This window comes from Nanorana parkeri, unplaced genomic scaffold, assembly GCF_000935625.1.
Source record: "Nanorana parkeri isolate BGI_ZX_2015 unplaced genomic scaffold, ASM93562v1 scaffold2538, whole genome shotgun sequence".
NCBI classification, from domain to species: domain Eukaryota; kingdom Metazoa; phylum Chordata; class Amphibia; order Anura; family Dicroglossidae; genus Nanorana; species Nanorana parkeri.
The window spans coordinates 56,886-71,348 of NW_017308806.1; the positions used below are offsets into that span (position 1 = coordinate 56,886).

Consider the following 14,463-nt stretch of genomic DNA (forward strand, 5'->3'; position numbering starts at 1 on the left):
ATTCATGTTAGCAGGGCAGAATTGTGAGCGCCTCCCACAAGCTGAGCACCGAGACGCGATGCAGCGATTCTGCCCAGCGCCGACTACGAGAGGCACCTCGTGAGGCAACAGGGATCGGCGTGAAACTGTGAGTGAGGGAAGCTGGGACGGGGCTGGCTGTAAATCTATTGCTATAGTGTACTGGACGTGTGTAATGTATATGTAGTACATATATACAGCACATACCTCCACTACACTCCAGCAATAGAGTTACAATTCTCCGCTGCTAACATGAATAGGTTAAATCATGATCCATAGTACAGAACATGTAGTTGTACCATGGATCATTTAAAGTCACCTGTCCCTTTAAGAAAAAGTATCGGTAATTGGTATCGGCAAGTACATGAGGGGAAGTACTTGTACTTGGGCCTGAAAAAGTGGCATCGGGACATCCCTAGTTTAAACCGTTTAGTTCAGAACCAGGTGGATCATAGTAAATCGTTTCATAAATGAAGGGCTGTTACTGCCCCACATGTCTGTGGACGGGTTCAATCACACAAGGTGAATCAAGCATTTGGAAAGCATTAGCCTCAGGTGATTTGTATTACGTTATTTGGAGCTACTTCCCATTACTTCCTGTGCTGCCTCTAGTACAGCAAATGAGGAGAATCTCCCCAATAGAAGAACATTACTAGAGCAGGAAAAGTATATCTAAAGTCAAAACGTAACCCGTTTCTTCCTGCCTGGCCCATGCAACCCGCTTCCTGCCGACCCCTGCAACCCGCTTCCTGCCCGACCCCTGCAACCCGCTTCTTCCTGCCCGACCCCTGTAACCCGCTTCTTCCTGCCCGACCCCTGTAACCCGCTTCTTCCTGCCCGACCCCTGTAACCGCTTTGTCCCTAAGCTCTGTAGGGCTCAGACAGGTGAGGTGGTTACAGAGCTCAGGAAGTAAGTGGTGGGATATCTCCCTAAGTGGGCACAAATGGTAATAAAAACCTAACAGAGGTTCTACATGTTCCAAAAAGTTGTCTGGAGTCCCACTTCAAGTTCTACATTAGATGACATGGATTTCCACTGTTGCATATCTCACCTTCAGCCAGTCTCCATAGTGGACATGACCCCCAATGTGGGCGGCGTAGGTACTGACAGCCAGTTGCATGGCGGAACCAAGGGCAAACCAGCGGCGCTTTACACCAAAGGACATGAAACTGGCACACAGCACGGCCACTCCCAGATCAAAGTACAGATAAGGCACGGGGATATCCGGTTTCCTGAAATAATAGAAGAATCATTTATTACTAATGCAGGAAAAGTCACTAAGAATTTCAATCACCAGTAGTTATGGCGCCCAGACACCTACCACCATGGTCATTCACTGCGACTCAACTGAGCAATCTAATCCAAACTTATCAATCAGAATCGAATTCAATCACTTTATTGAGCTCCTGATCAGTTTACACTCTTGCCACTTGTGAAGCCGATTAGCTGTTGGAAGAATGTTGATATCTTTTTCTGATCGATCGAAGAACTACCCGCTTTTGTATCGGAGAAATTGTTTCCATGATTGTTTTATTGATCGATATGCAAAGTGTAATAATGAAGTGTAGTACTGTCCCATGTGTGTTGCCATAGTCAATGTGTCGATGGAATATATAAACATGTATGGAAACCGTCGCGGTATGACCGAACAGGGCAGCGATCTGAAGAAAGTATAATTGTCCAGGCTGGTAAATTTGGCGCGGTTTGTTACGCAGGTCACCAACAAGTGCACATTTGTTGACCCAGATGTTTAGGTGACTAACAGATGTTTAACATCTGCAACTCTCTTTGCTATTGACAATCTTCTGTCCTCCCAGGGGGAATCACACACACTTTCCGATCTCACCATTGTACAACCAACTTTAGAGTGACCAAATCTGTGCAACATGAGGACAAACCTAAACTATGCAATTCGCTTGTATCCAATCAGATCGGCCCTTGTACTATATAGTTGTTGGTAGCTGTAAAGGAGATTGTAATGCTGGTGCTTTTAGAGCATATCCATTGTCAGGCAACCTATGGTGACCGCCGCTGTCCTAGTGGGAACAGCTGGATAATGCTCCACTCCTCCCCCTGGTGAGACATCTACCCAGTTATGGGCTCCCTGTGGTGCTCACATATACCAGAGCAGCAGCTAGGTGTCCCTGGAAATGAATGGAAAGGGGTCAGTAATCTGCATGCAGCACACTCTGGGTACCTCTTGGCCTCTGCTCGCTCTGCATACAGCATAAGCTGGCTGAAACAAAACCAGAACGGGCACCGGGTGAGAAGCAACACCCCAAACCGGGTCACCAGTTGCAGAAGTCTCTTACGTCCATTCACCGCCATTGTCGATTTACTGACACCCGTGCCAGGTCCTGACTTCCGCCAGGACAACTGACAACTCACTTCCGCCAACCCCTGCACAGTCTTCTCGGAGTACGAATCAGCCAATCAAACCATAGAGTTCAGCCAGCTGTGCAGAGAGACACTTCCGCACCTTCACTCCCCGGCTCAGCGCCCAGCTAACCAAGGCGAATCTCTGGTGACCTCCAGTGGACAGTTTTCATATTGACGGCGGTTCAAATCACAAAGCTTTAACACAAGGATAAGAAGATTTATTTTAACCATGTCCATGTGACTGTTATTTATAAATCTAATTGGGTAAAATTTCATTATTTGTTACTTCTTTTAGCTTTGTGAATTGAGCCCATTGTGTGTTTTGACTTTGCTTTCAAGACTTTTGCTTTTTATTGCTTACTTTGGATTCATGTATAACTATAAGCAACAGAACAACAGACAAGGGTGGTTGATCTAGTGACTTAAAACAATACATTTAATATCAATAAAAGCAAAGTGGAAACTCACAAACATCAGATGAAGGCGGCCAGTGTCTGTGTTCCCTTCCATTGGTGGTCAGTGTCTGTGCCCACTTTACATTGGTAGCCACCATTTCCCCCTAACACTGGTAGCCACCATTTCCCCCTAACACTGGTAGTCAATGTCAGTGCCCACCTTACATTGGTGGTCAGTGTCTGTACCCACCTTAAATTGACGGTATCTGTGTCCCTCAACATTGATGGTCAGTTTCAGTGCCCACCTTACATTGACAGCGAGTGTCTGTGTCTCCTTTACATTGGTGGTTAGTGTTAGTGCCCACCTGATGGTGAGTGCCTGTGTCCCCTTTACATTGGTGGTCAGTGTCAGTGCCCACCCCAAATTGACGGCGAGTGTCTGTGTCCCTCTTCACATTGGTGGTAATTGTCTGTGTCCCTCTTACATTGGTGGTCAGCGTCAGTGACCACTTTACATTGACAGCGAGTGTCTGTGTCCCCTATACATTGGTGGTCAGTGTCTGTACCCCTCACATTGGTGGTCAGTGTACCCCCTTGGTCAATATGCCCCCCCTATACCCCCTTGCTGCTCAGGGATGCTCACTGTGCCACCATTTGGTTGGTGGTTAGTGAGACCAGTGTTATTCACAGGTGGAGAAGTGCTGGCATAGGGAGAAGACAGAGGGCAGGAAGAATTGGGCCATGTAAACCCAAGCTGTGTTTATATCTCCCATCTTCATATCAGCAACCCTCTGCCTTCGTATCAGAATCCTACCTTACAGAGTGTTCACTACAGTGCGGTTGCAGCAGCATAGAAGAGGAGGGAGAGGCCCTGGACTAAGGTGGACATCTGTTCTCCTCTAAATTCCAGGAGCGGACCTGGATTCCACCCTCCCTGGATCAGCATCATGCATTTTCCACGAGCAGGTAAATCAGCCGGCCTGTGCATAAAAATGCATGATGCTGTGTGCCGCCATCAGGATCTTTGAATGAAAGTATGGGACAAACTGGGCCCCGTATTGAACAAATACGGAATTCAGCATTTTACTTTAAAGTTCAACACGATCCCAAATTATACAAGATGGGTGGCAATCCTATCTGGAGAAGAGGATACGTTCAGAGTGATCCCAAATTATACAAGATGGGTGGCAATCCTATCTGGAGAAGAGGATACGTTCAGAGTGATCCCAAATTATACAAGATGGGTGGCAATCCTATCTGGAGAAGAGGATACGTTCAGAGTGATCCCAAATTATACAAGATGGGTGGCAATCCTATCTGGAGAAGAGGATACGTTCAGAGTGATCCCAAATTATACAAGATGGGTGGCAATCCTATCTGGAGAAGAGGATACGTTCAGAGTGATCCCAAATTATACAAGATGGGTGGCAATCCTATCTGGAGAAGATGATACGTTCAGAGTGATCCCAAATTATACAAGATGGGTGGCAATCCTATCTGGAGAAGAGGATACGTTCAGAGTGATCCCAAATTATACAAGATGGGTGGCAATCCTATCTGGAGAAGATCATACGTTCAGAGTGATCCCAAATTATACAAGATGGGTGGCAATCCTATCTGGAGAAGAGGATACGTTCAGAGTGATCCCAAATTATACAAGATGGGTGGCAATCCTATCTGGAGAAGAGGATAAGTTTAGAACGATCCTAAAATATACAAACAACCCTATCTAGAGAAGAGGATACATATTTGGGGAGACCTGCTATAAGGGTCTTTCCCTCCCAGGCTTTGCCAATACATTTTACAAAAAGAACAATGGAGGCCATGAAGTCTGTCTGTCTGGTGCTACAGAAGGGTCAGGGGGGACGTCTAGGTGCAGCTAGGCAGATCACTAGTAGGGAAAGCAGGAGAGCCGGATACAATCTAGCAGCCCCTTCAGGGGTCATTAGTGCATATAGAGAAAGAAAACGTAACCTGAAGATTCATGTGAAGGAACCAGACTGTCAATCCAATACTTACTATATATGTATTTTAAGGAAGAATGGCCCCTTAACAAACCACTTTCAGATAAAAAAAAAAAAAACAAAGATTTTCTGAATGCAAATAAGAACTGAAATTTCACCACATCATATTTCAGTTGGGCGTAGAATCCCAAGTAACAAAGTCAGATGGCTTTGCAAAATTCCATCATTGCAGCATAGTTTATGTTCCATGCAATCAAGCAAACACTGCAAGCAGAACTCAATGATCACAAGTATAGATTCAAGTAACCAAAATGATTGGATGCTCCAGCTACAGTAAGGGCCCATTCACATCTATGCAATATTTTGTGTAGCGTGTGGTAATGTGTGTAATACTGTGATGTATGGAAACACACCTTACGTGTGTGGTCCAGGAGACTTAAGGCACATAATTTGACTGTGCATTAAGATAAGTAAATGGGGAATTGAGTTTAGTTTTCAGAATGTAATTGGGGGGTTACTTTATTGCAGGGAAGGGAGGGTTGCTCAGAGTTAAAGGATAAGTGCACTTTAGGGCATGCTTTTTGTCACTTTGCACCTAATCTAACCCACCCTTCCCCTCCACAGATGAATACTAACAAGGATCCAATGGCCACTGCCTTTGGTGTTCCTTTGCATCCAGTGCTGCAAGTCTCGCTGTCCTGGCCGTGCCTGTGCATTACTTTCCAATAGACTTCTCGTCACCTCTGGTCTTGGGACACAGCCCCATAGAAGTCCGTGGTTCTGTACTACCAGGACAGTGAGACTTGCAGCACTAGATGTAAACAAACACCGGAGGCCGCGGCCCTCGGATCCAAATAAGTATGCAACTGTGGAGGATGGGTTAGGTTATATCAATGCAACGGGGCAAGCAGAATAGGAGCACTTTGTCCGAAGGTGCACATATCCTTTAAAGAAGAACTCTGGGGAAAAAATATATTAATTCTTGCAGTGGGGCTACCCCGCACTGCAAGGGTTACATGCTCATTTTCATCTAGGAGTGAGAATAACAAAGTTATACTCACCCAAACCTTGGAGCAGCTGGCTGTTAGACTGGGCCCTGAAGCATCTCTCCCCCTTCTGCTCCAGTGGTCTAAGGTCTTGTGAGTCACATCCAATACAGAGTACTAGACATAAGGACGCCAAGGGACATTCCATCGCTGGAGCCAAGGAGCCAGCCGGCTATGAGGATCAGGTGAGTATTAATTTGTACTAACCCAACCTACCCATCTACAGAAGCATATGTATTTTGGTCCAATGGCTGCAGCCTCCGGTGTTTGTTTACATCCAGTGCTGCAAGTCTCACTGTCCTGACAGGGCATGTGCAGTAGAGAACAAAGGACTTCTATGGGGCTGTGTCCCAAGGCCAGAGATGACACCAGTCTATGGGAGTGTAATGTAAGATAAGTTTCCCAGGAGTTCTTCTTTAAGCTGACCATAGACTGTACATTACAGACTGATTGTACAATCTCCTGACTCACTTATACAGTACAAAAGTCTATTTGACTGGATATAAATTGGATGAATGGTTTAGGTAGTACCTCACATTTTGTAGCTGTAGGCAAATCTGAAAGAGATTATGCAGAGACTGTACAATCAGAATGTACTATGTCTGGTGAGCTGAGACTGCATATACAAAATTTGCATCACAAGCAGCTAAGGCTCCATCCTGGTTTGTAACAAAATGTACAAGACTGCATAGCACTGGAGTAAAATGTAAAAAGTTGCTTTGCGGCCACCAGCGTAGACACGGAATGTCATGAGAACAGGAAGTGAATCTGTTATATCACTTTTCAGTTATGAAAATCATGTTTCAGTAAAAATCCCTTCTGCCAATAACAGTAAGTATTGTTACAACACAAAACATTGGTATTTATTGCTCTAGACACATGGAAGCCCAGCACAAGGAAGTAGCAAACACACTCTAAACTGGTTTCAAGTGCAATGCAAGCCATTTTTGCCAGCAGGAATGCGGAGTTTGACTTGCTTTTGAGTTGGAGTTTCATGTACACAAACCCTTTCAACACCATGCCCATAGCTTATATGTCCACTAACTGCAAAACACCCAAGGGCCACAACTGGGGAATTATCTGGGGAAACTTTCTATCCGGGGACAGCTTCCTGAATGTAGGGACGGTTCCCGTCAATCAGGGATGTCTGGTCACCCTACCAGAGGCACAATAGAATTGTCATCTAGAGATACCAAGGAAAAATATACCAAACCAGACCCAGATCTAGTAACGTCATACAATATACTTAATAGTAGTTACCTATATGAAACCTAACAGTAAGAACAAAATATTAATAATCATACAATAAACACTAATACCTGAATAGGCAAAACATTCCTTGCAATATTATCTACACACCTAAAGAAAATGAAAGGCGAATAGGAACCCTACATAAAAACTTTACATAGAAAGGAGTCAAAGTATCCATTTGCCAGAAAGATGGTCCAGTACAAGGAGAAGGGGCACCCAAAGAAAGCTCCATGTGTAATGTGGATAAGGCCACTTCCTTAAAGGGTTATTAAACCCTCATTTGTTTTGCATATATCTCCTGCTAGCAAGCAGTAGATCTATGCAAAATGATTTATTTTTTTTACTCAGCTGTATTGCTATTGCATAGGGGGCTAACAAGCCCCCTATGTAAGAGCAAATATAATGTGACAGGTCCTCTTTATGAAGACATCAGGGGTCTTTTTGAGACCCCTAATGTCACCTAGTGACCCTAAAGAAGCAGAGATCTGCTTCATCAGCTTTTTCTTCTGGCTCTAGGAGCTAAAGCATGTGCCCAGTGACACCGGAAGTGATGTAATGCACATCACTTCCGGGTCCAGTGATCAGAGGAGAGATCAACAGCGGGAAGCCGCTGATCTCTCCTCCGATCTATCAAGGGAGACCCTCCACGCGGGTCCCGTGCTCACACAAGGGACAGTGGAGCCCGGGAAGCGGACGGCGGCACTGGCGGGCAGAGAGGGGGGAACACGGCACCGAACAAGCGATCTGGCGCCTGTATAGACACTGGATCACTTGTATTTAAACAGCAATTGCCGGCTGTCATGTTCTTGGTATAACCACTTCCAGCAGATGACGTACATTTATGTGAACCCGCTGGAAGAGGTTAAAGCTCTAAAGTAACCCTACACTGATTCTAAACTATGAAAGAAAACAGAATGACTGGAGAACACCACAGATAGCACGTAGGGACTGTAAGCTTCCCAAACCTGAGTTTATAAGAGGAACTTTGCTGGGCTAGGGGAAATGAAAAGTCAGCAGCCACAAGTACTGTAGCTGCTGACCTTTACGAAACGTGTACTTACCAGCCCATGCAGTCCAGCACTGTCTTTTATTCAGCCAAATCTTCTCAGGGCTTCTGCTCTCTTAAGGTGCCCATACACTCCCGCGAAATCCGGCGATCGTAAGATAATCGCAAAGTGTATGGCAGGCGTGCAACCGTTTTTACTGCACGGTCGCACGTCTTTTGTCTAAGGACCATGTTCACAAACCAGCCGAAAATCTTACGATTTTCGGCTGGTTTGTGGCATGCTCGGGAGACAAATGCCGAATGGGCCGGTGTGCGCACGCGCACACTGCCCGTTCAGCACTGCGGTCATCGCAAGCCCGCCCCTCAGGGGGGGAGGCTTGCGATGATCGCAAGTACGATCTGCCTGTCCAAGATGGGCAGATCGTACTTTTTAAAATTACTTTACAACCATCTCAAGACTAAGATCTGATCTGGTTGTAAAGTGTATGGCCACCTTTAGACTCGGGAGCTGGCTGTGCCTTCCTGATCACTTACAGCTGACCCACTATTGTGCACGTGTGAGATCTGCACTGGAGGTAAACTGAGATGTGTGATGTTATCCCAGGAAGATGAGAGCATGGGGGGTGGGCAGACCAAGGGGACTACTTCCTCGCCTAGATGAGGAATGAGTAAGTGGGAGCAATTACCACCAAAAAAGATACTTGTTCCCCGAAAAAAATTGCCATTGTCTAGGAGGCAGGGGAAGTAGAGAGAAGGAGGATGATGGTGCGTCTAATTCTCAGGTGAAGGTCCACTTTAAAGACTACCTGAACTGTGGAGGTTTTGACCACAAAAGGCCAGCAGAGGACAAATGACTAGTCACCAGTATCAACTGTGGTCTCCCTGCAGCGTATCTTCCCATTACTGACTTACCATGCCTTCTTCTGCAATGCGTCTGTGTGGAGGCAACCATCAGGATAGTTGCAGGGTTTTGCTCCCCCTGATGACCAGTGATCTAATGACTGGTGGGTAAATGATTAACAGCAAGAAAGGTGGAGAAAACAGATCACAGAATGAATTACAAGCAGGGAGATTTTTGCACTGCAGGTCCTTAGGTGCATCTTCCTCTCCAGCGAGGAGAACTGTGAGCAACACAGTATTTACATCACCAAATCTCACTCTAAATGTGGTGAGACTTGCAGTCTGAAGCAGAGGTGCTTTAGATGATGTCACTCTGCAGATATACAGCTATTAGGCTCTATGCATGTGAAGTGCAGCGGGTCCACTTTAAAGTAATACAGGAGCTGCCGGGATGTGTTGGTGAGATTTCTGGGCCAGGGGTGTAGAGGCAGGACCTCAAGTCTCAGTGAATGTTTTGCTCCTTCCCCATCACATGTTACCACCTGTTACTTCCTTTTGTGTCACAGCTCACATGACCAAGCACTAAGAACACATGGTTTCTAAGCCAGCGTTGCGGTGTGTCTCTGCACAGCGCTGCATTGAACATGATCAGTATCTCTCTGCTGAGCATGCTCAATGTAGACCCACAGGCCCTTGCCAAGGGTCAAGTCAATATTATAACGATTAGAACCCCTGGTACTATGCTAGTGTTCATTGGCCAATTCTTTGAAATAATTGGGGTCATGTCAGACCTCTTTAGAGAGACCACTGCTTCCACACAGAGAGCAAAGGTCCTGTTCTACAGCATGCTGGCAGGGGGCATGCCTTTTTTTCGCCAGGCTGTGGCTTCTGTCCAATAAAAGGAACTGAAGGATTTTGCTCACGTTTTGCTTTAATTGTATTTAGCTGATTTTAACTAAAAGTTCAGTTGGCATAAATGGAGAACTCCTGACCACATATTACAGCGCTTGCTGATATTGCATTACCATATTACAAAATCAGTTTATACCGCTCTTGCACATTGCTTCGTATTGCCTTCATTTGGGGTTTTTTCCCTTTAATTGAACTCTTAAGCGGCTTCTGTCCTCATCAGTTTAAGGCTACGTTCACACTAGCCGCTCCGCTAAAGCGCTGAATGTTACTGGGTGGGCTAGTGTGCTGTGCTAGCTCCGGCAGTTTTGTGATGTGAGCTGTTTCATTGCATCATACGGTTTCTTTTTTTAAATCTTTTTTTGGAGTATACAAAGTATACACTCCATTCAGGTTCCCACACAGCAGCACAGTGTGCTTCCCTGCGCTACAGTCACCTGTGGTGCCATCTAATGTGTTGCGGGTAAGTGCAGCATTGTGGTGGGAAGGGAGCACATATGTTTTGTATGTGATATAACGGTGACCTATGGTTTTCTTGTGAACATAGCCTTACACGTCTGCCCTGAATGTTGCCAGCCCCTCATATCACATTGGGGGACATTTATCAAACAAATTAGCAACACAGGTAAATGCAGATCAGGCTTCCTCTGCCTCTCTGACAGGTTCAGTCTATATGCGACACTGTGTCTGAATTCCTGGCCGGCTGCCTGAGACCGATTTGCATCCATCCGGATAAAACCTGATCTCGACCACTTCTTAGTTATGCATCTGCTAAGACATAACATTTGTAGAATGTTTGTTAATAAATCTGCATATGCATAACTAAGAAATGGTCGGGGTCAGGTTTTATCCAGATGGAGTGCTACTTAAGGACCTGTTCACACCTAACCGTAGTATTCACTGCACAATACCGCACGCTATTGCACAATGCACCTAGTTTGCGTTACCGTGCACTTGGTGCATTTGCCATTCATTTGAATGGCACCCTAACGCACCTCCCGGTCACTACTTGAATGCAATGCTTTTTCCTACTGCAAGTGCATGGCAGCCGGGAGATGTGTTGGGGTGCCATTCAAATAGCTGCCAACGCAAAGCCCCTAGTGCAATGCTTTTTCCTACTGCAAGTGCATGGCAGCCGGGAGATGTGTTGGGGTGCCATTCAAATAGCTGCCAACGCAAAGCCCCTAGTGCAATGCTTTTTCCTACTGCAAGTGCATGGCAGCCGGGAGATGTGTTGGGGTGCCATTCAAATAGCTGCCAACGCAAAGCCCCTAGTGCAATGCTTTTTCCTACTGCAAGTGCATGGCAGCCGGGAGATGTGTTGGGGTGCCATTCAAATAGCTGCCAACGCAAAGCCCCTAGTGCAATGCTTTTTCCTACTGCAAGTGCATGGCAGCCGGGAGATGTGTTGGGGTGCCATTCAAATAGCTGCCAACGCAAAGCCCCTAGTGCAATGCTTTTTCCTACTGCAAGTGCATGGCAGCCGGGAGATGTGTTGGGGTGCCATTCAAATAGCTGCCAACGCAAAGCCCCTAGTGCATGCTAACACAAATTAGGCAAATCCTACGTTAATCACACAGCATCATGAGATTAACCTTACGCCGTGCAACAGAACTGATAAATGCCCCCCATTAGGTATCTGTGAAGTCTAATGGATACTATGAAAGAAGTTCATTGACCTGGAACAAGCACTCCTATTAGAAAGTCAGAGTGAAGTCAGAATTCCTGATCTATGTACCTGTTCTAGGTTAGTGTTTAAGCCACAGGATCAGCATGGCAACCAGGCAGCTACAGTTGCTTTTAGAAGGAGAGGTCAGCAATGGCAGCCTGCATATTCGCCGTGTACAGGTTTCCTGTCTGCAAAATATATATATTTATTACATAGAGTGCATCACATATACATGTACACGTCCCCATGTTTTGTCTCCATGCATGGTCTTTCACACCAGTTGTGTTGACTGGCATTTAGCAGGACTGGATCAATGCCAATCACCGCAAGGGCCCACATGGAGCCCTGAACACTTACCAGCACCCTTACCATAAGGGCTGTGCACAGATGTGCAATCAACGGGTGCTGGTCATTACTAATAAGGATGGGCTCAGGCAGGTTCGCAGCTCCACGTGCCCAGCCCGCCAGGAAGCTGACAGCGCCAATCACAGGTACTGAGACATTTTCCTGGTCCGCAGCTGCAGAGATCGAAAAATGTCTCAGTACCTGTGATTGGCGCTGTCAGCTTCCTGGCGGGCTCGGCACGTGGAGCTGCGAACACGCCCGAGCCCATCCTTAATTACTAACACATGGACCCAGGAATGGAGATTTCACCCCTGCCTCTTTGAAATCTCCAGGATCCTGAGGAGAATCTGAAAAATCTGGAAAGAACTGAAAAGCCAGCTATTTTGCTTCCTGAAACCCCTCCGCCCCTCTAGCTGAGAGTCCTGGTGATCATAATGCCAAAATATACCATGGTATTGCCACGGCGTGTATTGCAGAGATAAACAGAAAATGTTTTTGTTTTTTTTCCCCAGACACACTCTTTAACGAAAACAGTCTTTCACATACTACACTTACACCTGTCACAGATCCCCACAAAGCGCAAAAAAGAAGCCAACACGGGTGCTATATAAAGCTGAATGGCCTTTAACCGTCTGATTATTCAGAATCAAAAAGTAATAAATGTTTACTGGGCGAAATACTGTCTCCAGCTGCCAGATCAGGCCCTTCCTCTATAAACTTCCCTTTTCTGCATATTTCACAAACTAGTATTACATTGAAAAGACCCAAGTAATGAAAATAATGAGGAAGATAAAAAGAAGAAGCACAGAGTGACAATCCTATTATAAAATCCTATCAGTTGCATATAAACCGCTAAACTCCGCACTTTAAATCTTATACCTACCCACTAGAGCAGCTATGATCTCTATCTTAAAGTGACACTAAACTCAGGAATTAAATCTTTAAAATACATTCAAGGAACTTAACTATTAACACAAATGTATCTTATTTGTGTATCACTCGGTTGTAGATCCTCAAATCATCTCTGAATTGGTGCCGACACTCTCCTTTCTTCTGGAGGGGGCTACTTTTGTTCCCCATGGTTCCTGTGTGTGTTGTAAAGTAGTCACCTCTCCAAGCTCACTCCCGTGATGGACTACAATCCCAGGTTTAGTTTACTCATTTATATTGAGATTGTAGTCCATCACAGGAGTGAGCTTGGAGCGGTGACTTCTTTACAACACACACAGGGACCATGGGGAACAAAAGTAGCCACCCTGTACAACTCTACGGCATATTATTATTATTATACAGGATTTATATAGCGCAAACAGTTTGCACAGCGCTTTACAATATAAGGAAGACATTACAATCACAATACAATTGAAGACAAGATGGTAAGGAGGGCCCTGCCCCTGAGGGCTTACAATCTGCCTCTAGTGTAGGTGACACTAAAGGAGTGCTTAGATAGGTAGGAGGAGAACCATGAGAGAGCAGAGTCTTGTAGGCCAAGCGAGTGGAGTATATGGGTGCCGTCTGTCTTAGTGGGGGTTCCTAGATGGATACCCTACTGAGTCAGATAAGAACAGAGACGGATGTCACATGTGATATCCATGTCTGTTACGAGTTCCCCTCCATCTTGGGAAGGAGGGAAAAGGGATCCAATATAATCTGGAAGGCCAGATGTATAAAGACCTGCGTCTGCCTATATCCACCCACATCAGTTCAGGACAGTATAAGTGGACCTGCATGCAAACTTTTTGTGTTTGGTCCGACAGAACTAAACGGACCTTGATACTGTATAGGCAGACATACATTCACTTATATCAACTAATAGGAATGTAATGTAATAGGAATGCAATGCAGTCTGTTTTTGATCCGTGTAATCATGGGTCAAAAATGGACTGATGGAACGGGGCCTAAACCTAGAAAAATAAATGGAGCAAGGCTTTAGATACACTGTAAGGTAAACTTCAGTAATAATCTGCATTCTTGTATGTATTGAAAGTAAGATGCAAAAAAAAACCAAAAATGCTTTATTATAGGAAAATTCCTGTGCATAACATGCAGATAACCTGTTCCAACAGGTAAACACCGCCCAGCTTCATGTGCACCGTTATATCATCACCTGCCTCAATGCTCTGTAATATTGGGGAAATGAAACTAAGAAAAAAACATCTTGTGGGTAAGAAAGCATCACGTTATATAATGAGTCACAAGAATTTGAAAACCAACCAACTGTTTGAGCAGAACGGTTCAACATACATACACAGCATACTACGCTCAATCAGGATTGCACAATCAGTAGATCAGAGACAGTAGGAAGATGGGAACAAGTGAACTCTAACAGCACTAAATGATAACAGGAAAGTACAGCGTATTTGAAGATACTACTGCAGGGCTTACTTAAAGCCCAGTTGAAGCTAAATATGGCCCATGCAAAGTCTGCAGCTGATGTTCTGTAGAAAGTCGCCACAGCCTCAATAGAAAAGCCTGTCCCCTGCCAGGATGCTGTAGAAAAAAGCCTTGTGTGGGAGCAGCGGTCTCTCTGCAGAGGTCCAACATCCCCCCCTGATAAGTCGGACCTATAGCTCTGCAATCAGCAAAGCTCATGCTCTCTGCTGATTGGATTGCTCTGGCTCTGACTCAGCAGGAGGCATG

General features: G+C 45.4%; 1 protein-coding gene across 1 annotated transcript in view; it reads right to left on the reverse strand.

The window, feature by feature from the left end:
• TMEM101 (transmembrane protein 101) overlaps nucleotides 1-2,401 on the reverse strand; it is a 7,545-nt gene extending 5,144 nt beyond the window's left edge. Inside the window, exons 1-2 of the mRNA XM_018573777.1 lie at nucleotides 2,217-2,401; nucleotides 1,071-1,251 (exon numbers count right to left, since the gene is read on the reverse strand). Coding sequence (XP_018429279.1) covers nucleotides 1,071-1,251; nucleotides 2,217-2,347 — 312 coding nt within the window. The 5' untranslated portion in view covers nucleotides 2,348-2,401. The remainder of the gene's footprint in view (nucleotides 1-1,070; nucleotides 1,252-2,216) is intronic.
• Nucleotides 2,402-14,463: the final 12,062 nt, after the last annotated feature.